The sequence below is a fragment of the Hoplias malabaricus genome, chromosome X2, assembly GCF_029633855.1.
Source record: "Hoplias malabaricus isolate fHopMal1 chromosome X2, fHopMal1.hap1, whole genome shotgun sequence".
NCBI classification, from domain to species: domain Eukaryota; kingdom Metazoa; phylum Chordata; class Actinopteri; order Characiformes; family Erythrinidae; genus Hoplias; species Hoplias malabaricus.
The window spans coordinates 27,562,678-27,580,619 of NC_089819.1; the positions used below are offsets into that span (position 1 = coordinate 27,562,678).

At 46.1% G+C, this 17,942-nt stretch overlaps 1 protein-coding gene across 1 annotated transcript in view; it reads right to left on the bottom strand.

The window, feature by feature from the left end:
- Positions 1-17,942, bottom strand: part of LOC136676266 (dynein axonemal heavy chain 10-like) — a 133,516-nt gene that overhangs the window by 21,498 nt on the left and 94,076 nt on the right. Inside the window, exons 61-63 of the mRNA XM_066653128.1 lie at positions 16,070-16,217; positions 15,639-15,918; positions 335-564 (exon numbers count right to left, since the gene is read on the bottom strand). Of these exons, the coding sequence (XP_066509225.1) occupies positions 335-564; positions 15,639-15,918; positions 16,070-16,217 (658 nt within the window). The remainder of the gene's footprint in view (positions 1-334; positions 565-15,638; positions 15,919-16,069; positions 16,218-17,942) is intronic.

Consider the following 17,942-nt stretch of genomic DNA (forward strand, 5'->3'; position numbering starts at 1 on the left):
CTGCTGTTCACCAATCAGAGCCAGACAAGGGGCGGTGTGCTCTCTTCTGATTGGCTAAATGCAATGTTTAAAGAGAAACAGTTTTACATAACAATCTTTACATAAAATTACTGATTTGACTCGTACAAATGTCTTTAGAACTGCGCACACACACTCAATCACTCACATCTATATATATCTATATATATATGTGTGTGTGTGTGTTTGCGCGTGTGTGTGTGTTTGCGCATGTATGTGTGTGTGTATGTGTGTGTGTGGTTGTGTGTGTGTGTGTGTGTGTGTGTGTTTGCGTGTGTGTGAGTGTGTGTTTGCGGTGAAGGACGGACAGACACACCTCGCTGGCCTTGGACTTGGTCTCCTCGAGTGTGCTGACGAGCTCCACGTTATCCAGCATGTTTCCTGTGGAGGTGGCGAGTTCTCGGAGCAGAGAGTCCTCCAGGTATTTTAGGAGGCGCTTGTTTTCACTCGTCTCCTGAATCAGACGCTCCCTCTGCTCCTCCAGCTCCTTCCTCTCAAACCCCACGATCACACTCAGCAGCTGGTCCTCCAGACCCTTCAGAGTCACTGAAATGCACACACACACATGTAGTGTATATTGGTTTTTTAATCATACACCATGATACCTATGTGAATATATATTTAATATATATATTTATATATTGTGTTTATAGCGTTGACCTTATTCAAACTCTTATAATTACCGATATTTGACTAATGATAGTAATTAAAGTTTATAATTAGCTTAAACAATTCAAACGTTACTAATTGATTTGAGAATGAATAATAGTCAAGCTAAGTGAGTTCTTCAGGATTTTCAGGAATTTTAATGAACAAACTGTACACACTGTAATTTCAAATAATGAAAGTTTTATTAATAAGAGGAAAGATATTTAATTAACATAGCATAACCTTGTAAACTCACGGCATCAACGCAGGGGAAACCGATTTGACTTTAAAGATAAGCTAGGCACTCTGGCTTGTGACTAAAGTGTTGCTAACTGAGGTTTAATTTATACAAAAATTTGATTCAATTTTCAGCTCTGGGAATGCGTAGGTTTAGCTTACTTTTCGTCGATTCTCACCACTCGTTGGGTACAGAGGCTCTCTGAGGTCCTGGGAGTGAAGGCGTCTCACTTAGTTTCGCGGTTCTCCAGACTGAGTCAGCATGGAGGTCTTTCTTCGTCGGTTGAGTTGCCTCGGGCGTACTCGGAGCGGCAGGATCCTCTCTTTGGCTTACTGTCCTGAGCAGGAGGGTCCAACCATATGGACGTTTTGGACGAAAGGTTTCGCTAGTTACTGCAGATCCAGAACTGAAAATCGATTCAATAGACTTGCTTATTCTACGACTTTCTTCTATCTCGGCGGGGTTTCTTACTCTGGCCACGAATAAGTTCACCTGCTTTGATCAGTCGTGAGATTAAACTTAGATTGGGCGATAAAACATAAACACGATTAAAAGAAAAGAGATATTCAAATCACTCGATGTATTAGTAAGGCTTCATACTCTAGCTAATTCAAGACGTCTCTTGTGAGCTTTGGTGAAGTCTTTTAAGGTTCTTCTTTGTTGTCGTTCGTCGTCGTGAAGAGGAGAAAGCGTGTCGCTTGGAGAGGTTTGGAGCTTGAAGAGATGAAACAAAGAGACCGCGTGCAGGCGTTCAGAGCGGAAGCGAAGTTAAGAGTCAGAGAGACAAAGAGTTGAGATGATTTGAGCTTCCGATCTTCTGAGCTGAACCGCTGAACTGCTGCACTTCGAACTTCTTTCTGTTGCGAACTGTGTTTTCCTCTCAACTTCTTCCTGTGTTGTTCTCTCAACTGCTCTCATTTCTGATCTCTTCTGATGTCTTTCTTTGATTGGGTGGCGAGTCCGAGGCTCACGTGATCGACTTCATGAGACAGGAAAGGGGGAAGGCTGGGGTCGCTGTTGGTCCATGCCATTGGTTCGGTGTGGATGAGTCAACGGGGGTTCAAACCGAGGTCACCCCTTCTAACCATCTGCTGATTACCGTGGGAGATAACGAGAGACATTGAGGTGCCACTTCGTCATAAAACGGGATTATAACTCCCCTCTTTGTTTGAGGTTCCTGTTTCTTAGAAGCATTATAAACTTGTTATCTTTAGTTCCTGAAGAGAGGAAGGGGGCCGGGGGCCAGGTGTCACTGGAAAGTGTCCCGCTCCCGTCTTTGATGTTAGATCTCATGTGCGTGCGTGTGTGTGGGGGGCTGCAGGGTCTTTGTCCCCCCGCGGTTTGTGGAATGTTAATTCGGTCGCAGACACACACACAATCCTGTGGAATGTTGGATTCGGGACCAGACGAAGGTCCTGGTCAGAATGAAAAAGTTTTAATTCAAAACTTTTCATTTCCTCATTTGACTTTTCATCTCGTTATCCGGTCCATACTCCACTACATTCCCCCTTTTATTTTCAGTTTTATGGTTCGGCAGGAAGCATGGAGCTGAAAAGAACATTTGCTGTGGAGGAAGGTGAGATCAGCAAGCATATTCAAACACATTTCCAGAGCTGATGTACTCCTACTGCCATAGGTGGCCATAGGTGTTGAGACGACAGCTCTCTAAGAGTGTTATCTATGGGGGTTAGATCAATGACTTGGGTTCCCTCATATTCTAGGCGAGTTAGTGTTTTAGTATCTAGCTCGATGGTGTGTTTGGAGAAGAACTCTGAGGTTTCTATGTCGCTCTCATATTGGTCAGGGTTTAGGTGATACAGGGCCAGGTCTCCTACATGTAGTATTGCGTTTACGGGAACGTCTACCCAGAAGGTTTGGCTAGGATGGAGTACCCTTCCTGAGGTGTCATGTTGATCATAGGTTAGTAGGGCCTCTCTAAAGGGGGTGTTAACCAACCAACGGTTTCCAACAATTTCAGCTTGAGTACTAGTTACCAAACGTCGGGGTGTGACGACTACCGGGCATTGAGTATTACTCATCATAGGCTTGAGGCCACAGATCCCATTTGCGCTGTCACGAATGAAAGGTTTGCTAGGGCACAAGTAGTGAATGTCTTTAGTGAGTGTGCACATAAGTAAATTGGGTACCAGATATAGGTCAGGGTTATCGTCTTGGTATGCTACAAGAGATGTTGTCTTTACACGAACGTAGGCAGAATCTTGCCAGAAGCCAACGTTGACAACATCTTTCAAACTGTAGATGTTTTCAGGCGCCATTATGGGAAGGTTAATGATGAATGCTAATTCTCGGTCTTGAGGATTAACATAAATTGGGATGGCGCTACCTAAGGTATAGGCTAGGTGGGCCTGGAGATCAGTAACTACTTCTCGAGTTGCTGTAGACAAAATCTCCTGTACTAAGGATAGGGGCACCAGGTAGGGAGGTGCTCCCCATGGCTAGGCTATCCACAGAGGAGCTGATTTCTTGTAGCATATCAGACAATAACATATTCACAAGCTGGATGTGGGCAAGGTCAAATTGCACTACTGAAAGCATAGAGTTAACCGTCTGGAGCGTTTTGTTCAAAGCGACACTGTGAGCGTTGAGCACTACGACGGTGCCACGTAGGGTTTGCCCAATTGTTTGCAGGTGCTGCTGCTGTTTGTCTAATTGGGTTTTAATGTTTGGAATTTCAGCTTGTAATTCCCCTACTTGACGTTTGACAGTGGCTACATTGACGGAATTGACGGCGGACGTTCCGAGAGTCAGTAGTGATCCCACAGTTGTAGCTGCCATTAGCAATCCGCCTATGAAGCGTTTAGGTCGTTTGTTAAAACCATTTAGTTCTGATTGCGTCACGGTAAACTTTTGTAGCTGGCGGAGCATGTGAGTTACGTCGGCTTCAGCATGGCTGATAGCTTCCTCAGTCCATCTAACTCCATTCCGGCCAGTCTGCAGAGTGGTTATCGGTAGGTTTTTGCTACACGCTTCGGCGGGATTCTGCCGTACGAATACTCTCTGGGTATGGAGGCGGCAATTAGTGATTAGCAGTCCCGGCTGGTCTTTCAGTATTATTTCTGAGTCAGGACCCGGTTCAATCACTTCAGGGAGCACGGCGGTTCCTAGGGAGCCGACGATCAGGAGAATGAGCAGCGGGGCCATCCTACCGGAAGAGATACTCATGGTTAGACTTAGGGTATTTACAGCGAGTCGTTTAGACAAATTATAAATAATAAATAAAGATACCCCCCTTTTGATAAAAGTTTCCTAGGGTAAACACTCTACAATAATTGACGATGAGGGACTAGGGTCTTGCACCCTGAGTGTCCTCAGTCTGGTTAGAAGCTCGTTGCCTGCTAAAGAGTGAGGGAAAAAGGGAAAAGGTATAGGAGAACTAAGGTGTGAGTAGAAGGTTGTAGTTGTTTGTTAACCAACACTCTTCCTGCCTTTGGTTCTGTCGTTTATGATCTAACACAAGCGTTAGTATCCCCTACAAGTCCCATGGGGGTTGTGTGTGGTTGGATTTGGTTGTGGTGGACCCATTTGAGTTCAGTACTGCCCCGAGCTTTGTTTATTTTGATCCTGTAAACAACGGGGGACAGTTTGTCTGTTATCTTATAGGGACCGGACCATCGGGGTAGGAATTTGCGGGCCAAATTCCCCCCTGTTTTTCGCGACCTTCCAACAGGTTGGACAAAGATGTAGTACCATACCTTGTCCCCTATTTGGAGTTCGCCGTGGGATGCTTTGTGGTCATAGTACGCTTTGCGACCTTCTGCACGTTTTTCCAGTTTCTGCTGGGCAAAGGCAAAGGTGGCCTTGAGGTGTTTCTGTAGATCCTCCATGTACTAATGAGTGGTGTAGGCTACGGCTATGCTAGCTTCACCTGGCTGATATAACAGATGTAGAGGCAGAGTCATCTGTCTCCCTGTCATCAACTCAAAGGGTGAGACCCCGACCGCATCGTGTGGGGTCGCCCGTATGGCCATCAGTACCAGGGGTAGCTTGACATCCCAGTCTCGTTGGTTTGCTGCTACGTACTTTTTCAGTATGCTAACAACAGTTTGGTTGGCTCGCTCTACCTGACCTGAGCTTTGGGGATGGTAGCTAATGTGAAGGCTGGCTTTTACTCCTAAGAGTTGCCAGAGCTGCTGCATGACCTCAGCTGTGAAATGTGTCCCTCTGTCAGAGTCGACACGGCTGGGTAGACCAAACTGTGAGAAGACATGATTCATCAGTAAGTATGCAGTGGTTAGCGCTGTGTCATTCGGTGCGGGGAGGCATTCTACCCATTTAGTGAATGCACACGTGACTGTGAGGAAGTACTTGTTACCTCTTACTGTTCGAGTGAGTGGTCCAACCCAGTCTATCTGGAGGTTTGACCAAGGGAAGGATAATCCTTTCTTTTGCAAGGGGGCTCTATGAAGAGCATTCGAGGGTTGAAATTGGCAACATACCAGACAGCCTTTAATGTAGTCAGCCACATCTTTTACCATGTGGGGCCAATATGCCACCTGCCTGAGCGCATGGTGTGTTGCTTTGACCCCTTTGTGTCCCGCAGATGGGGAGTCATGGGTGTGCATCAGCATCACCCCCCTGTGGCACTGAGGAACCACGAACGTAGGTGAAGTGTGCGAGTCAGTGGCATGAACTAGCAAGCCTTTGACGACTTGGAGGGACGCTCTGGCGCCGTATAGGTCTTTAAGGCCTGGTATGGTGTCAAGATCTTGGGCTGAGATGGGACATGTAGATGGGTCAGAGACATGGCTAAGCACTTTAGAAATGGATGGGTCTCGAGCTTGGAGAGTAACTAAGTCAGCGTCCGAAAAAGCAGGGTTAATAGAGACAATGGTAGGTTTAGCATTGTCAGACGATGCCTTCGTTACAGTTGTAACAGCCTTCGTGTGACAGCTTGGACTTCGATGTCGGGTGGGTTTGGATAAAGGGAGGGATCGAATGTCCATGATGTGCCTTCGCGGGCCCCTTGTTTGGCTAAGCTGTCTGCTTGATCATTGAATTCTTTGTCATTTCCCGGGACTCGGGAGTGACCCTTCACTTTTTTCCAGTAGATCTGCAGTGTGTGTCTACCAGGTGTTCGCATGCCGCGAAAAGCTCTTTGTGTTTAACTGGCTTTTTGTTTGACGTGGTGTAGTTGTTGGTTTTCCACAGTCTCAAGTGGCATGTGAAGCTTAGGCGCGCGTAGTTGGAGTCTGTGCAGATCACCAACGTTTTTACGCTTTTCTGGACCGCAGACTGAATTGTGATGAGAATTCCTGCTATTTCAGCATATTGGGAGGACTGAGCACCCAATTTGAAACTTAGGGGTTCGTGAGGCCATCCGTTTATTCCGATAATACCCACCCCAGCCATCAGGGTGTGTTCTCGGCGGAACGAACAACCATCTGCATACACAGTGACAAGGTCTTTGCATGTGTTAGGATCGAAATAGTGGTGGTTAGCCACGGTAGGTAAGAGGGTTTCTGGAGTTTGTGGCACTTGGGAAGGAATGTTTTCTTCGCATCGCCTGCAGGAAGCAAGGCCTGTGCCTAGGGGGCTCTTGTAGTTTTGTATGTAACGTACCTCCAAGTCAAAGCTTTGGAGAGCCATTAGCCAGGCTGCTACTCGAGCGTTAGTTACTACACCCTCTCGAATTCGTTGGCTGTTTAGGAAAGTGACTGGCTGATGATGAGTTTCAACAATCACCTTCTGACCACCTAGGTAGTTGGAGAAATGTTTGACTGCCCACACTGTTGCTAGTAGTGCTTTTTCGCAGTCACTGTATTTGTTTTCGGCAGCCAGCATAGTTTTACTAGCGTAGGCTATGACACGTTTGTCTCTGTCATGTAATTGATACAGACCGGAGCTGAGACCGAGTGGTCCGAGAACCCTACTTCTAGGTAGAATTCTTTGCTACTGTCAGGATAGGCAAGGCATGGAGCCGTGCACAGTTTAGATTTCAGTGCCTGAATGGCGTGTTCCTGGTTGCCCCAGGTGAACGGAGTATCCTTTTTCAGGAGGTCATAAAGTGGACGAGCTAGGTCCGCATAGTTTTCTATGAATTGTCATGAGTAGTTGCATACTCCTAAGAAACTGCGGAGTTCTTTAAGATTGGTGGGTGCTGCGAGGTTTGTTACCCCTTGCACTCGACTCACTTGTGGTTCAACACCATCAGTGCTTACGAGCAGCCCGACGTAATTCACTTTTGTTCTGCACCACTGACATTTGGAGAGTGATATTTTCGCACCTGCTGTTGTAAGCTGGTCAAGAACATGATCAATCTCGTCAATGTGTGCCTGTAGGGAGTGGTTACGCATGAGTATGTCGTCCACATATATGAGGATGCCTCGCTCGCGGGCATCAGGGCATGCTTTGTTTAAGAAAATGTTGAACTCCGCGGGTGAGTTGGCATATCCAAAGGGGCACAGAGTGAATGTGTACTGTCGGTTTGCAAAGGTGAAAGCGAGCTTGTGTTGGTCTTCTGCTTGCACCGGGATGGTCCAGAAGCCAGAGGCTACATCGATGGTGGAAAAGTATTTAGCGTTTCGGACCGAGGGGAGTTCTTGCTCCAATTGTGTCATCGGCCACAGAGACAAGGGAACCTGTTGATTTAGTTTCTGATAGTCGATGGTTAGGCGCCATTTACCATTTGGTTTTATGACGGGCCATAATGGTGCCGAGTACGTGCTGTTACAGGGTCGAATTATGCCCTTTTTCAGCAAGTCATCAATGATTTCTTGTACCGGTTCATAGGATGCCAACAGAATTTTGTATTGGCGGACAAACGTGGGTGGTGCTCCTGGATGAGTGGGAATGCGCACTGAATGAATGTCAGTGAGACCACAGTCCGTTGAATTTTTGGCAAAGGATTTTTGATATTTAAGAAGCACTTCACGGAGTTTCTCACGTTCTTCTTTGCTTTGGAGGGCGTCAGCCTCCTTTAGAACTTGTTCGACTTGGATACGAAATTCGGAGTCAGGTAGTTCTTTCGAATTTGCGTGAATTTGAAGTGTTTGCTCCCGCTTCGGGAGGAGGAGGTGGTTCCCGGGAGGATTCCGGGGATGATTCTAAAGAAAGAACCATGACCGTCATTTGATTGTCGTCAGCGAGATCTATCCTGCAAATGGCGTCTTTACTCATGTCCAGAGCTGAGAAGAGAGCAACAGCTCGTGTCGGATGAGTATAGAACAACTTTGATTCTGGATGATCAAGAAGCAGGGCTTCAGGCATTGGTCCTATGATCGGGTTTCGCAACTCGAAGTCATGGAATTTCGTACTGACTAACCAACCCAGAGGAGATGAGTGAGGGATCGTCAAGGGTTGAGTGGTTTCGTTCCGTACGAACAGATAGGTGGATCTTGCTCGTGTCTCCACCAAAGGTGTGGCTTCGAGGGTGAGGCCTAGTTCGAAGAACGGAGGTGACGGTTGGAAAAGTGCATGCGCGTGGCTTAAGTGTTGGCCAGGTCGCATGACTAAGCGGATGGGTACATTTGCGGTGTTCGCAGGTACCACAAGTGAACCTTGGTTAGTGACCTGACATACCTTGGGAATAGTTTGTCCTGAGCCTAGGTTGCTGAGATCTGAGGACCAGGTTTCTGTTGAAACATCAGTCAAAGACCACAGCACACTATTGAGGGTGTCTACGTGGACATCGAGGCGCACCAAGAAGTCACTTCCAATGTAAGCGTCGTGCGGCAAGTTAGGAACGACCAAGAAATAGTGGGTGAGTACCCTTTTGTTCCACTGGATAGTTAAAGCGCAAATTGAGAGGGAAGCGACAAGGACTGCTCACCAAAGGAATATTTGGTTGAGTGAGGCGCAGAGTGTTAAAGAGGGTTTGGCTTATGGTGGACTTGTCAGTCCACAGAGCCAGAACTGCATTGTCCACATGATAGTCCTGCATTGTGTGACCATTCACTATGGGAAGGCCGGGAGCCTCTGTTGTGGACGGTTTAGTGAAAGTGTACAGGAATGTGTTCCGTTGTTCTAACATGGCACTAGGGGGCCAGGAAGAGACTGCAGTCTCTGGCGTGGCCGCCATGGGCTCAGTTTCCTCTTCCTCAAAGTGAGGGATCTGACTTGGTGGATCTCCTATTGACTCAGGCCAGATTTCGAGACGGCAACACTGAGCTTCCCGGTGGTGTGGGGTGCAGATGGGCAGAGGCTCATGCATTTGTGCCCAGATCTTTGACCTTTTGAAGTCAATCAGTGGTTCGAAGCGATTAAGGAGATCTTTGCCAATGAGGAAGGGAATTGTTTCGAGAGGAGACACATGAACTGGATGCACTAAAGTCATTGGTCCAACGGCTAAGTGTATTAGTGCCATAGATTGGATAGTGAGGCCTGCATGTGAATACGGCTGAATTTTAAGAGAACCGTTTTGGAGCTGTATCTCGCGATTTTCACGCCGCACAATGGCTCGAACCTGGTGGAACAAGGCGTAAGACATGAGCGTGACATCTGATGCAATGTCCAACAGGGCCTCATGTACTAGCCTTCTCTCCACAATGCTGGACAAATAGAATTTGCGTGCAACTCCTTTCTCAGTTAAGTGTCCCATGAATTGTCGGACGGGTGTGTCGCCTTCAATGACTGAAGGGTCATCTGGCGTTAAACCTTCTTTACCGTGTAACTGAACAACCAAAACAGCACTGGAGGGTGGTTGCGAGTCACCCCCCTGTATCATCGGGTCTTCAGTGTTTGTTTGGGTCACGGGGAGATTGCACGGTGCGCTAGAAGACGGAGCTTTGCTTGTCACTTCTCCTACATAACTCTCTAAAGTTTCTGGGGTGTTAGAGGATGGCTTTGGGTTAGACCGCACAGAGGTGATAGAAAGAACATCAGGTTTTTTCTTTTTCTCTTTGCAAATCATTGCAAGCATTCGGCGGATGTCCTCTAACTCCTTAGAGCTGAATTCCTTGCCTTTAAACTTGCCTTTGGTGTGATTTTCTTTATTTTGATACCAGTATCTCTCTTTCTTTTCTCTATTAGAATCAGAAAGCTGGTTCTGAGCTGTTCGCTCATATCCCTTATGGGGATGTGATGGTGTTCCACGGCCCGCACAGCGGTTTTCTGCAGGGTAATAGTCACGACCATACCCAGCCCTGTCTCGAGGGTTCCAGAAATCTTTGTCGAGATTTCTGTCTGGCCTGCGAGGAGGGTAGCGCTTGTATTGATGTGAGGGCAGATGAGGTTTCGGGCCCTCACTGGTCCACGGAGTGGAGGAAGGGTCCAGGGCAGATCTTGGTGGATCGGCCTGAGTGGTGCCTTCCAACTCTAAATGTGGGGAGCTGGAGTCAACATTGAAGACTTGGGGTGTTTTGGACCGTCTGTTGGGAATTTGTTGGGATTTTAGGAAACCTCTGAGTGCTAAATCACGCAGCTGTCTGCTGGACAGGGTGCGAGGGCAAGCTGAGACTCCCAGCTGATGACTGGTGTGGGGATGGAGGTTTTGGATAAATAGTGATTTGAAATTTAACTCTTCCTCCATTCCGGAGTCATTTCTAGGTCCGAAGTATGCCTGTCTGAGTCGGTTATAATATTGTTGGGGGGATTCCTGGCGTTGCTGTTTTATGTTCAAAGCAGCGGCCAGTCCGGTCTGTGACAGGTGATTGGAGAATTATTCCTCCAATGCTTGGCACAGCACATCATATCGCGCTTTTACATAGTCTGGCTGACGTTCAATGAAGTTGCTGACGTCTCGGTTGGAGGTCAGTTTAATCACATATAGTCTGTCATCTATGGTGATCCCGGGGAACCTTTGGAGGTAGAAGTCAATATCTTTTAGGTAAGAAAAGATGTCGTTAGACCCGTCAGGTTTGGGATCAAAGCGGGTTATATTACGCGCGATTTTATCTAGGTCCTTGTATGAGGGACCGTAAGAGGGTAAAGGTTGAGGGGACCAGACACTGGGTTGCAGACACTGGGTTGCAGTGCTCTGGGTCTAGCAGGGCGGTGTAAGGGATGGCTGACAGGAGACACAGGGGAAGGTGAAATACCCGTTGATACCAGAGGAGGTGCTGCAGCAGCTCTAAAGGTTACAGTCCCTGAGTCTGGTTCCTGATCCTCACTATCTTCCTGCTGGTCCTGTCTTCCTATAGCGGCACTAGGTGGCACGTCAGGAGTGACCTGGGGCAGTGTGTTCCCTTCAGCTATTTCGCTTTGAAGTCGACTTAACTCTGCCTCTACCTTTGCCTGCTGTCGCTGTGATACGTCAAGCTCACGTTCACTGGCCCTGAGCTGTACTAAAGCGAGGAGGGCTATTTGACCTAATGCCTCCGTAAGGGACTTGCCCTTGACCATGTGGGTTAAGTGGTTCTCTATCCACTTAGCCACCATGTGGTCACGACCGACCAGGGAGGTCTTCTGCACAGTCTCTGCGAATCCAGGCATCACATCACTGGTGATGCTGGTCAGAACAGAGAATGCCTCATCCCACAAACCTTCTACATATACTTCCGAGAGAAAAGTCCCTTCTGCCATGTTAGCTGTGTTTTAACTGCGAGGTGTAACTTACTTCTATTTGGTTAGGATTAATTCCGTTAATCCCTTTTCTAACTAAACCTGAACTAAATTCACCTGTATCGAGTGCTCTAAGAGTAACTGCTAGTATGTATGGTGTTAGAGTTCACTTGTGAATCTCTAAGGGAAGTCTGTTAGTAGCAGAGGGTGGAGTGAAAGTTGCTATACGCAAGTGAGCAAAAGAAAAAAAAAAATTTTTTATAATAATTAAAATTATTAAGAATTTTGAATTAAAGAATTGTCGAAAAATTTGGATTAAAGAATTTAAAAATTAAGTGAGATTTATTACTAGATATAATTTCCAATTAAGGAATTATGAAAGTAAAAAGGATTTTCCGGAGTAAAGAATTATTAAGAATAGCGAAATTAAAAGACTCTCTCTTTTAACTGCGTTTGTGATCTGGTACCAAGTTAAAGTGTCAATCTCTAATTACTGCACACTGTCTGCTGTAGCTGTATCAGCTGACTATGCTTCCAAGCCTTTACTTGTAATTATTCAGATGTGCAGAGTTTAGAGACAGCCACTAGAGCTATAAATACCAGGTCTTATCAGTATGAACTGGTCGACAATTTCAATTGCGATAGCAAGTTTCTCCACTAGAAGGTACTGAAGGTAAGTCTGAATGGCAACAGTAAGCTTCAGTATTTAAGTTGAACTTAAATTGTAATACCAGACTGGGACACCAGAGGGCAACAAGCAAGTTATAATGCAATAGCAGCAATGGACACCAGTCGGCGCTGGTGGAAATCCTAATAAACACGGCACATGCAGACACAATATAACACAAATGGGAATTTCCATTGTAGCGTTTTAACACTAGAGGGCGTTATCAAATTAAAATCTAAAATGGAATAAAGATTTTAAACGCTCTGATACTTTATCAAAAATAAAAATAAAAATTTAAAAGGGGAACAGAGATTTTACACTAAGGTACTTTAAAAGAATTTCATCTGTAATGACAACTTTTAAACACCAGAGGGCTGCTAAACACTTAGGTTGCCTCGGCGGACAACCTCCCAACCACTAGAGGGTGTACGGGAATCAAACGTCAAGGGTAGCACCACACTTGACCACAAGGAGGAGCACGGGAGGACACGCTTCAATAGACGCTAGTTATGAAGTATTTTCCCTGCAATTACGCACTTATACCACAAGAGGGAATTAGTCTTCCTCTGTTTTGGGGGCGTTTTGAATTTCCCTTCTTAGTTTCCTGAATTCACGTTCAGTTTAACAGGAAGAGCTGATGAGAGCAGACCTCTCATAACACAAGCCGTATCTTCGGCTGTTTCTTTAATAACCTCCCAATCGCCTAGCACGCGATCTCGTTATTAACGCTGGTAGCGACCCAGTTTAAAACGAACGGAGGTGTTCGGTTCGGTGGTCTCTCGCCGGAATTCACGACGGTACTTATCCCAGAACGGAGTCCGCGTAATGGGGGTGTACCCAGGCCTCGATTTAATGCATGCAAAATGGCGCAGAGCCGCGCACTTTAAAAACAACCAAGCTTAATTTTCTCAATGGTATATACCACAGAACAGTTTTTCAACAGTGACAAACAACACGAAATTGCCCACATCAAGCTTTGAATCTCAATCGTTATTCAGCAACACAAACAGCGGAAAGCATTTCCTAAACCCAAGCTGAGATTGTTTCAGTGTTTTACAGTTTGTACATTAAAAAGCCTTTTTCCTGGCCCCACGTTGGCATATGTAGTGTATATTGGTTTTTTAATCATACACCGTGATACCTATGTGAATATATATTTAATATATATATTTATATATCGTGTTTATAGCGTTGACCTTATTCAAACTCTTATAATTACCGATATTTGACTAATGATAGTAATTAAAGTTTATAATTGGCTTAAACAATTCAAACGTTACTAATTGGTTTGAGAATGAATAATAGTCAAGCTAAGTGAGTTCTTCAGGATTTTCAGGAATTTTAATGAACAAACTGTACACACTGTAATTTCAAATAATGAAAGTTTTATTAATAAGAGGAAAGATATTTAATTAACATAGCATAACCTTGTAATCTCACGGCATCAACGCAGGGGAAACCGATTTGACTTTAAAGATAAGCTAGGCACTCTGGCTTGTGACTAAAGTGTTGCTAACTGAGGTTTAATTTATACAAAAATTTATCAAGAGACTTGATTCAATTTTCAGCTCTGGGAATGCGTATGTTTAGCTTACTTTTCGTCGATTCTCACCACTCGTTGGGTACAGAGGCTCTCTGAGGTCCTGAGAGTGAAGGCGTCTCACTTAGTTTCGCGGTTCTCCCGCGGAAGTTTCCAGGCTGAGTCAGCGTGGAGGTCTTTCTTCGTCGGTTGAGTTGCCTCGGGCGTACTCGGAGCGTGATGACGCAGGTGGCAGGATCCTCTCTTTGGCTTACTGTCCTGAGCAGGAGGGTCCAACCATATGGACGTTTTGGACGAAAAGTTTCGCTAGTTACTGCAGATCCAGAACTGAAAATCGATTCAATAGACTTGCTTATTCTACGACTTTCTTCGATCTCGGCGGGGTTTCTTACTCTGGCCACGAATAAGTTCACCTGCTTTGATCAGTCGTGAGATTAAACCGCTGAACTGCTGCACTTCGAACTTCTTTCTGTTGCGAACTGTGTTGTTCTCTCAACTTCTTCCTGTGTTGTTCTCTCAACAACAAAACATAACCCCCTTTAACATGAGCTCTGGAGGAACTCTAGAGAAAGATTTTCTGTATCACAATTGTTTTCACAGTAGGAAATGCTCTGTGTGCTTTAGGCGTGGAGTGATGCCTGTGCAGTGCCTACAGGAGGTACAGTGAATACTCCGGGCCATTAGCGGCTGTGTTCACACATGCACTTGACCAGGGCACTCGGAGGATAAAGTCCATGTGAAGTCTGGTTCTAGACTGAGATACAAGGCTGGGGTCACCATCACAAACAGTGCAGGGCAGATAAGACAAACACAAAAGCTGTGTCTGAAGAAGAAGGTAGCGTCCTCCATGCCTTGGTGCCTGTGATGTCTCTGGAGCCTCAGATGCTCACGCTCACTAACCAGAATAATTACAGCGTTTGGAGATAACGGAACCGAAAACAGATGCCATTTTATACAAGCATTAAATTCAGTCACAACTCAGCTCCTTCCTTCCTCAGAGTACTGGCTTTCAGGACTCCAAGGTGCTCCCAGATGCAACACATAACCAGGGCTGGGAAAGGGAGCCAGGGAGGAGCAAAGGGCAAAACAAAGCAAGATCTATAGGCAGAAACAATGTGCACTTGCTTTATACACATTGACACTTTAATCACTCTGTGCTGCTACGAACACTTAATGGTCACTTAATGGGGGACATATTATGAAAGAGTCCCTTGTTCAGTGTATGCTCACATTAACATGCCCACCAACCCACACACTGTGAAACAACACCACCCAGTCAGTCTCCTGTACGCTGCCTGAGTCAGAAATCACAGGATAAAACGAGCCGTTCTGGTTCTGCTCTGCTTCTGACGTCAAGTGCAGAGACCTTAGAATGGCCCCGCCCCCTCGTCTGAGTCTGTCCAATCACAGCGCCGGACCCGTGTTTATGTGAGAGCGCAAAGACGAGGTTAAACTCAGCAAAACAGACACAACGAGCGCGGAGAAATAAGAGCACTGAGTAAAAACGTAGAAGAAAGAGAACAGAGTGAAAACGGCTAAAAACCAGAGCTTCTGCTCCTCGCTCCTCACTGCTGTGCGCTCGGGGTCGGGGTGAACAGCGAGCGGCTCATTATCATTTAAAGGAACAGGTGCTGAAAGCGGGCGTTCTGAACAGGGGCTGTTTACACAGGGGGAGAACACTGCTGTGGGGCTCGTGGGGTTTGGACCAAAGCAGGTCACAGACGTTTCATTAAGAAACAGAACTGTGTTCCTCTGTGGAGACGAGGGGGAATATGTCCCCTTTAAGGACATATACTATGCTTAGTGTTTAATGTAGTTATGGTATATAGTCTATTGTTTTTATTTACTGTATTTATGCTTAATGTAGCATAGTGTCCTCTGTGTTGTGAAGGAATCACAGTACATTTGAGTCTGACTGTTATCTCTAAGGTTTCACGACAGATTTTAAAGTTAGAACGGTATTTCCACGAACGACAACAGACCCGACGTAACCCAAGACCCTCAGCCTTTCAGATCAGGAAGATTTTCCCATCAAACCCATGACTACTGTCAGGTTCCCTGCCCCTCACCGGTGTAGTTGATGACCATGGCTTTGCCGAACACGGCCGGAGAGTATCTAGGGTTGGAGAGCTTGGTGTTGAGGTACAGTCTGAAGTTTGGGTTGTAGTCGACCTCTTTGTCTCCGAGGACTATGACCTGCCGACCCTCGGCTCCTTTAACATTTTTCTCCAGGACGTTATCGATGACCGGGTCGATGTATTCGTCCACATCTTGAAAGAGGAAGGGGAAGCCGTATTTAATGGCCATCTCCAGCTGCTTCAGGAAGTCTGGGTCATTGAAGGAGGAAATCTGTAAATACAATCAGACCATTAAATACATACAGGGATCAGCCCAAACATTACAACCACCTCCTTACTTTTACACTCACTGCCCATTGGTTCAGCTCCACTGACCACACACAAGCACGGTGTAGTTCTACAATTAGACAGTGATCTCAGACCTTCAGGTTGTTCTTCTCCTCCCTCTTCTTGATCCAGTTTAGAGCTTGTTGCTGGGGGTCGATGCACATGGGGAAGCGGCTGGCTCTGGTGGTCAGGATGCCGTTCTGTACCGACAACTCATCAGGAGGGAGACCTTCAGATCCCCATCTAGAGCAACACATACACGGAGATGTTTGGATCAGCAACTCTCACATTTTAGAGGTGTACTCACACTTGGGCCAGTCGACTTGTACCGTGCCTGAGCACCGTACCAGACCAGAGTGATCCTGTGTGTGTTTACAGTCAATATCACATCACTGACATCACACTCAGGTCACCCTTGATTTAAGGTCCACTGCGTCCTCATCGTTCTGGATTCTGAAATACTCCAACACCTGGGGCGGCCGTGGCCTTGAGGTTAGAGGAGCGAGGACCAGCAAGAGACAATTCATTCATGGCTGAAGTGCACTTGAGCACGGCCACTGACCCCCAAACTATTCCCCGGGAGACACAAAAACTGTCTCTGTGGTGGTACCTTCAGGGGAACATATTCAGTACCTTTAATCAGGGAACAGACCTGTACCTTACTCTATATTCACAGTAGATGATAAAGTTGTGTTGATTACATTCGCCCCGTTTCATCTCCAGGACTTTTATTGTGTTATTTTATTCTCCACAGTTGTATAATGAAAGATTACAGAGATCCCCCTCTCCTTCTGGAGAAGAGAATGTAATGAAGCTTTAGGGAACACAACTGGACTCTAACACCACTGCTGTTTGTACCTTTAGTGACAATAATGTAGTAATGAACTTTTATCTGAGTGTAGCCTGTTTAGCAGGGGGCTCCTGACTGATGCAGAATATCTCCCACTCAAACCCTGAGAATGCCTCATTCATCCAAGGCTGGATTTCCTAAGAGGCACAGTCTTGCTCTCCCTCTCCCCATCAAAAGCACAGTTCTAGTCCAGTTGGTTTAACAGATTTGTGGATCCATGTTGAGCTAGTATTTGAGTAGCAGCAGTTTGAAAAGAAGCAGTAGGGGGCTTCACGTGTCACTGAAGAAGCATGTGCTCCCAGATTCATTCCCAGTGTCGTGTGACCTTCCTAGTTAGCGAAGGAACTGTAGACTAATTAAAAATAAAGTAAAATATGATATCTATTCTTTTATGAGTGGTACTCCTGCCATAAACATCACAAAACATAGACAAAACCAACTAAAGCTACCAGCCTTAGTCTGGACTCGGCACTCAAAGAAGCATCACACAGGATCTGGTGACCTCCCGATGATAGGGCCATTGTTAATCAGTTAATAATAAAGAATAATAATGATAAACTCGTAGAGATACTTCACAAGAACCGATACTTCAGGACCAAGTGGGTACCACAACTGTGAAAATGATGCTGCTCTTGTTTCCTGTGGCACCAGAGATACCCAGGGTTTCTGCTGCGACTGGTTGGAAAATAAAAAAAGATACGTATGGAAATTAGTTAGTGTTTGAGTCCAATGACCAAAGAAACCCACTGCTTCACGAAGCCTGAAGATCCCAGAAGTGACTCACACACAAAGGAGCCTGGCTGTTCTCTTCAAAACGAGATCACGTTTGATTCTTCTCCATCAAACGGTTTGTTAGTGATCCTCATGACCCTGTGTAGCTGAGGCTCTCAGCGTTCCAATGACACGTCAATCAAGTCTGTGGACCAATCAGGGGCCAAGTTATGGTGATGCACATCAAAGGAGGAGGGACAAACACAGGACCATTCTTCAGCAGAACGCATTCGGCCGCAGGGCGTCTGGACTCTCCCTTAGAGACAGGGTTAGGAGCTCGGACGTCCGGGAGAGACTCGGAGTGGAGCCGCTGCTCCTCCACGTCGAGAGGAGCCAGTTGAGGTGGT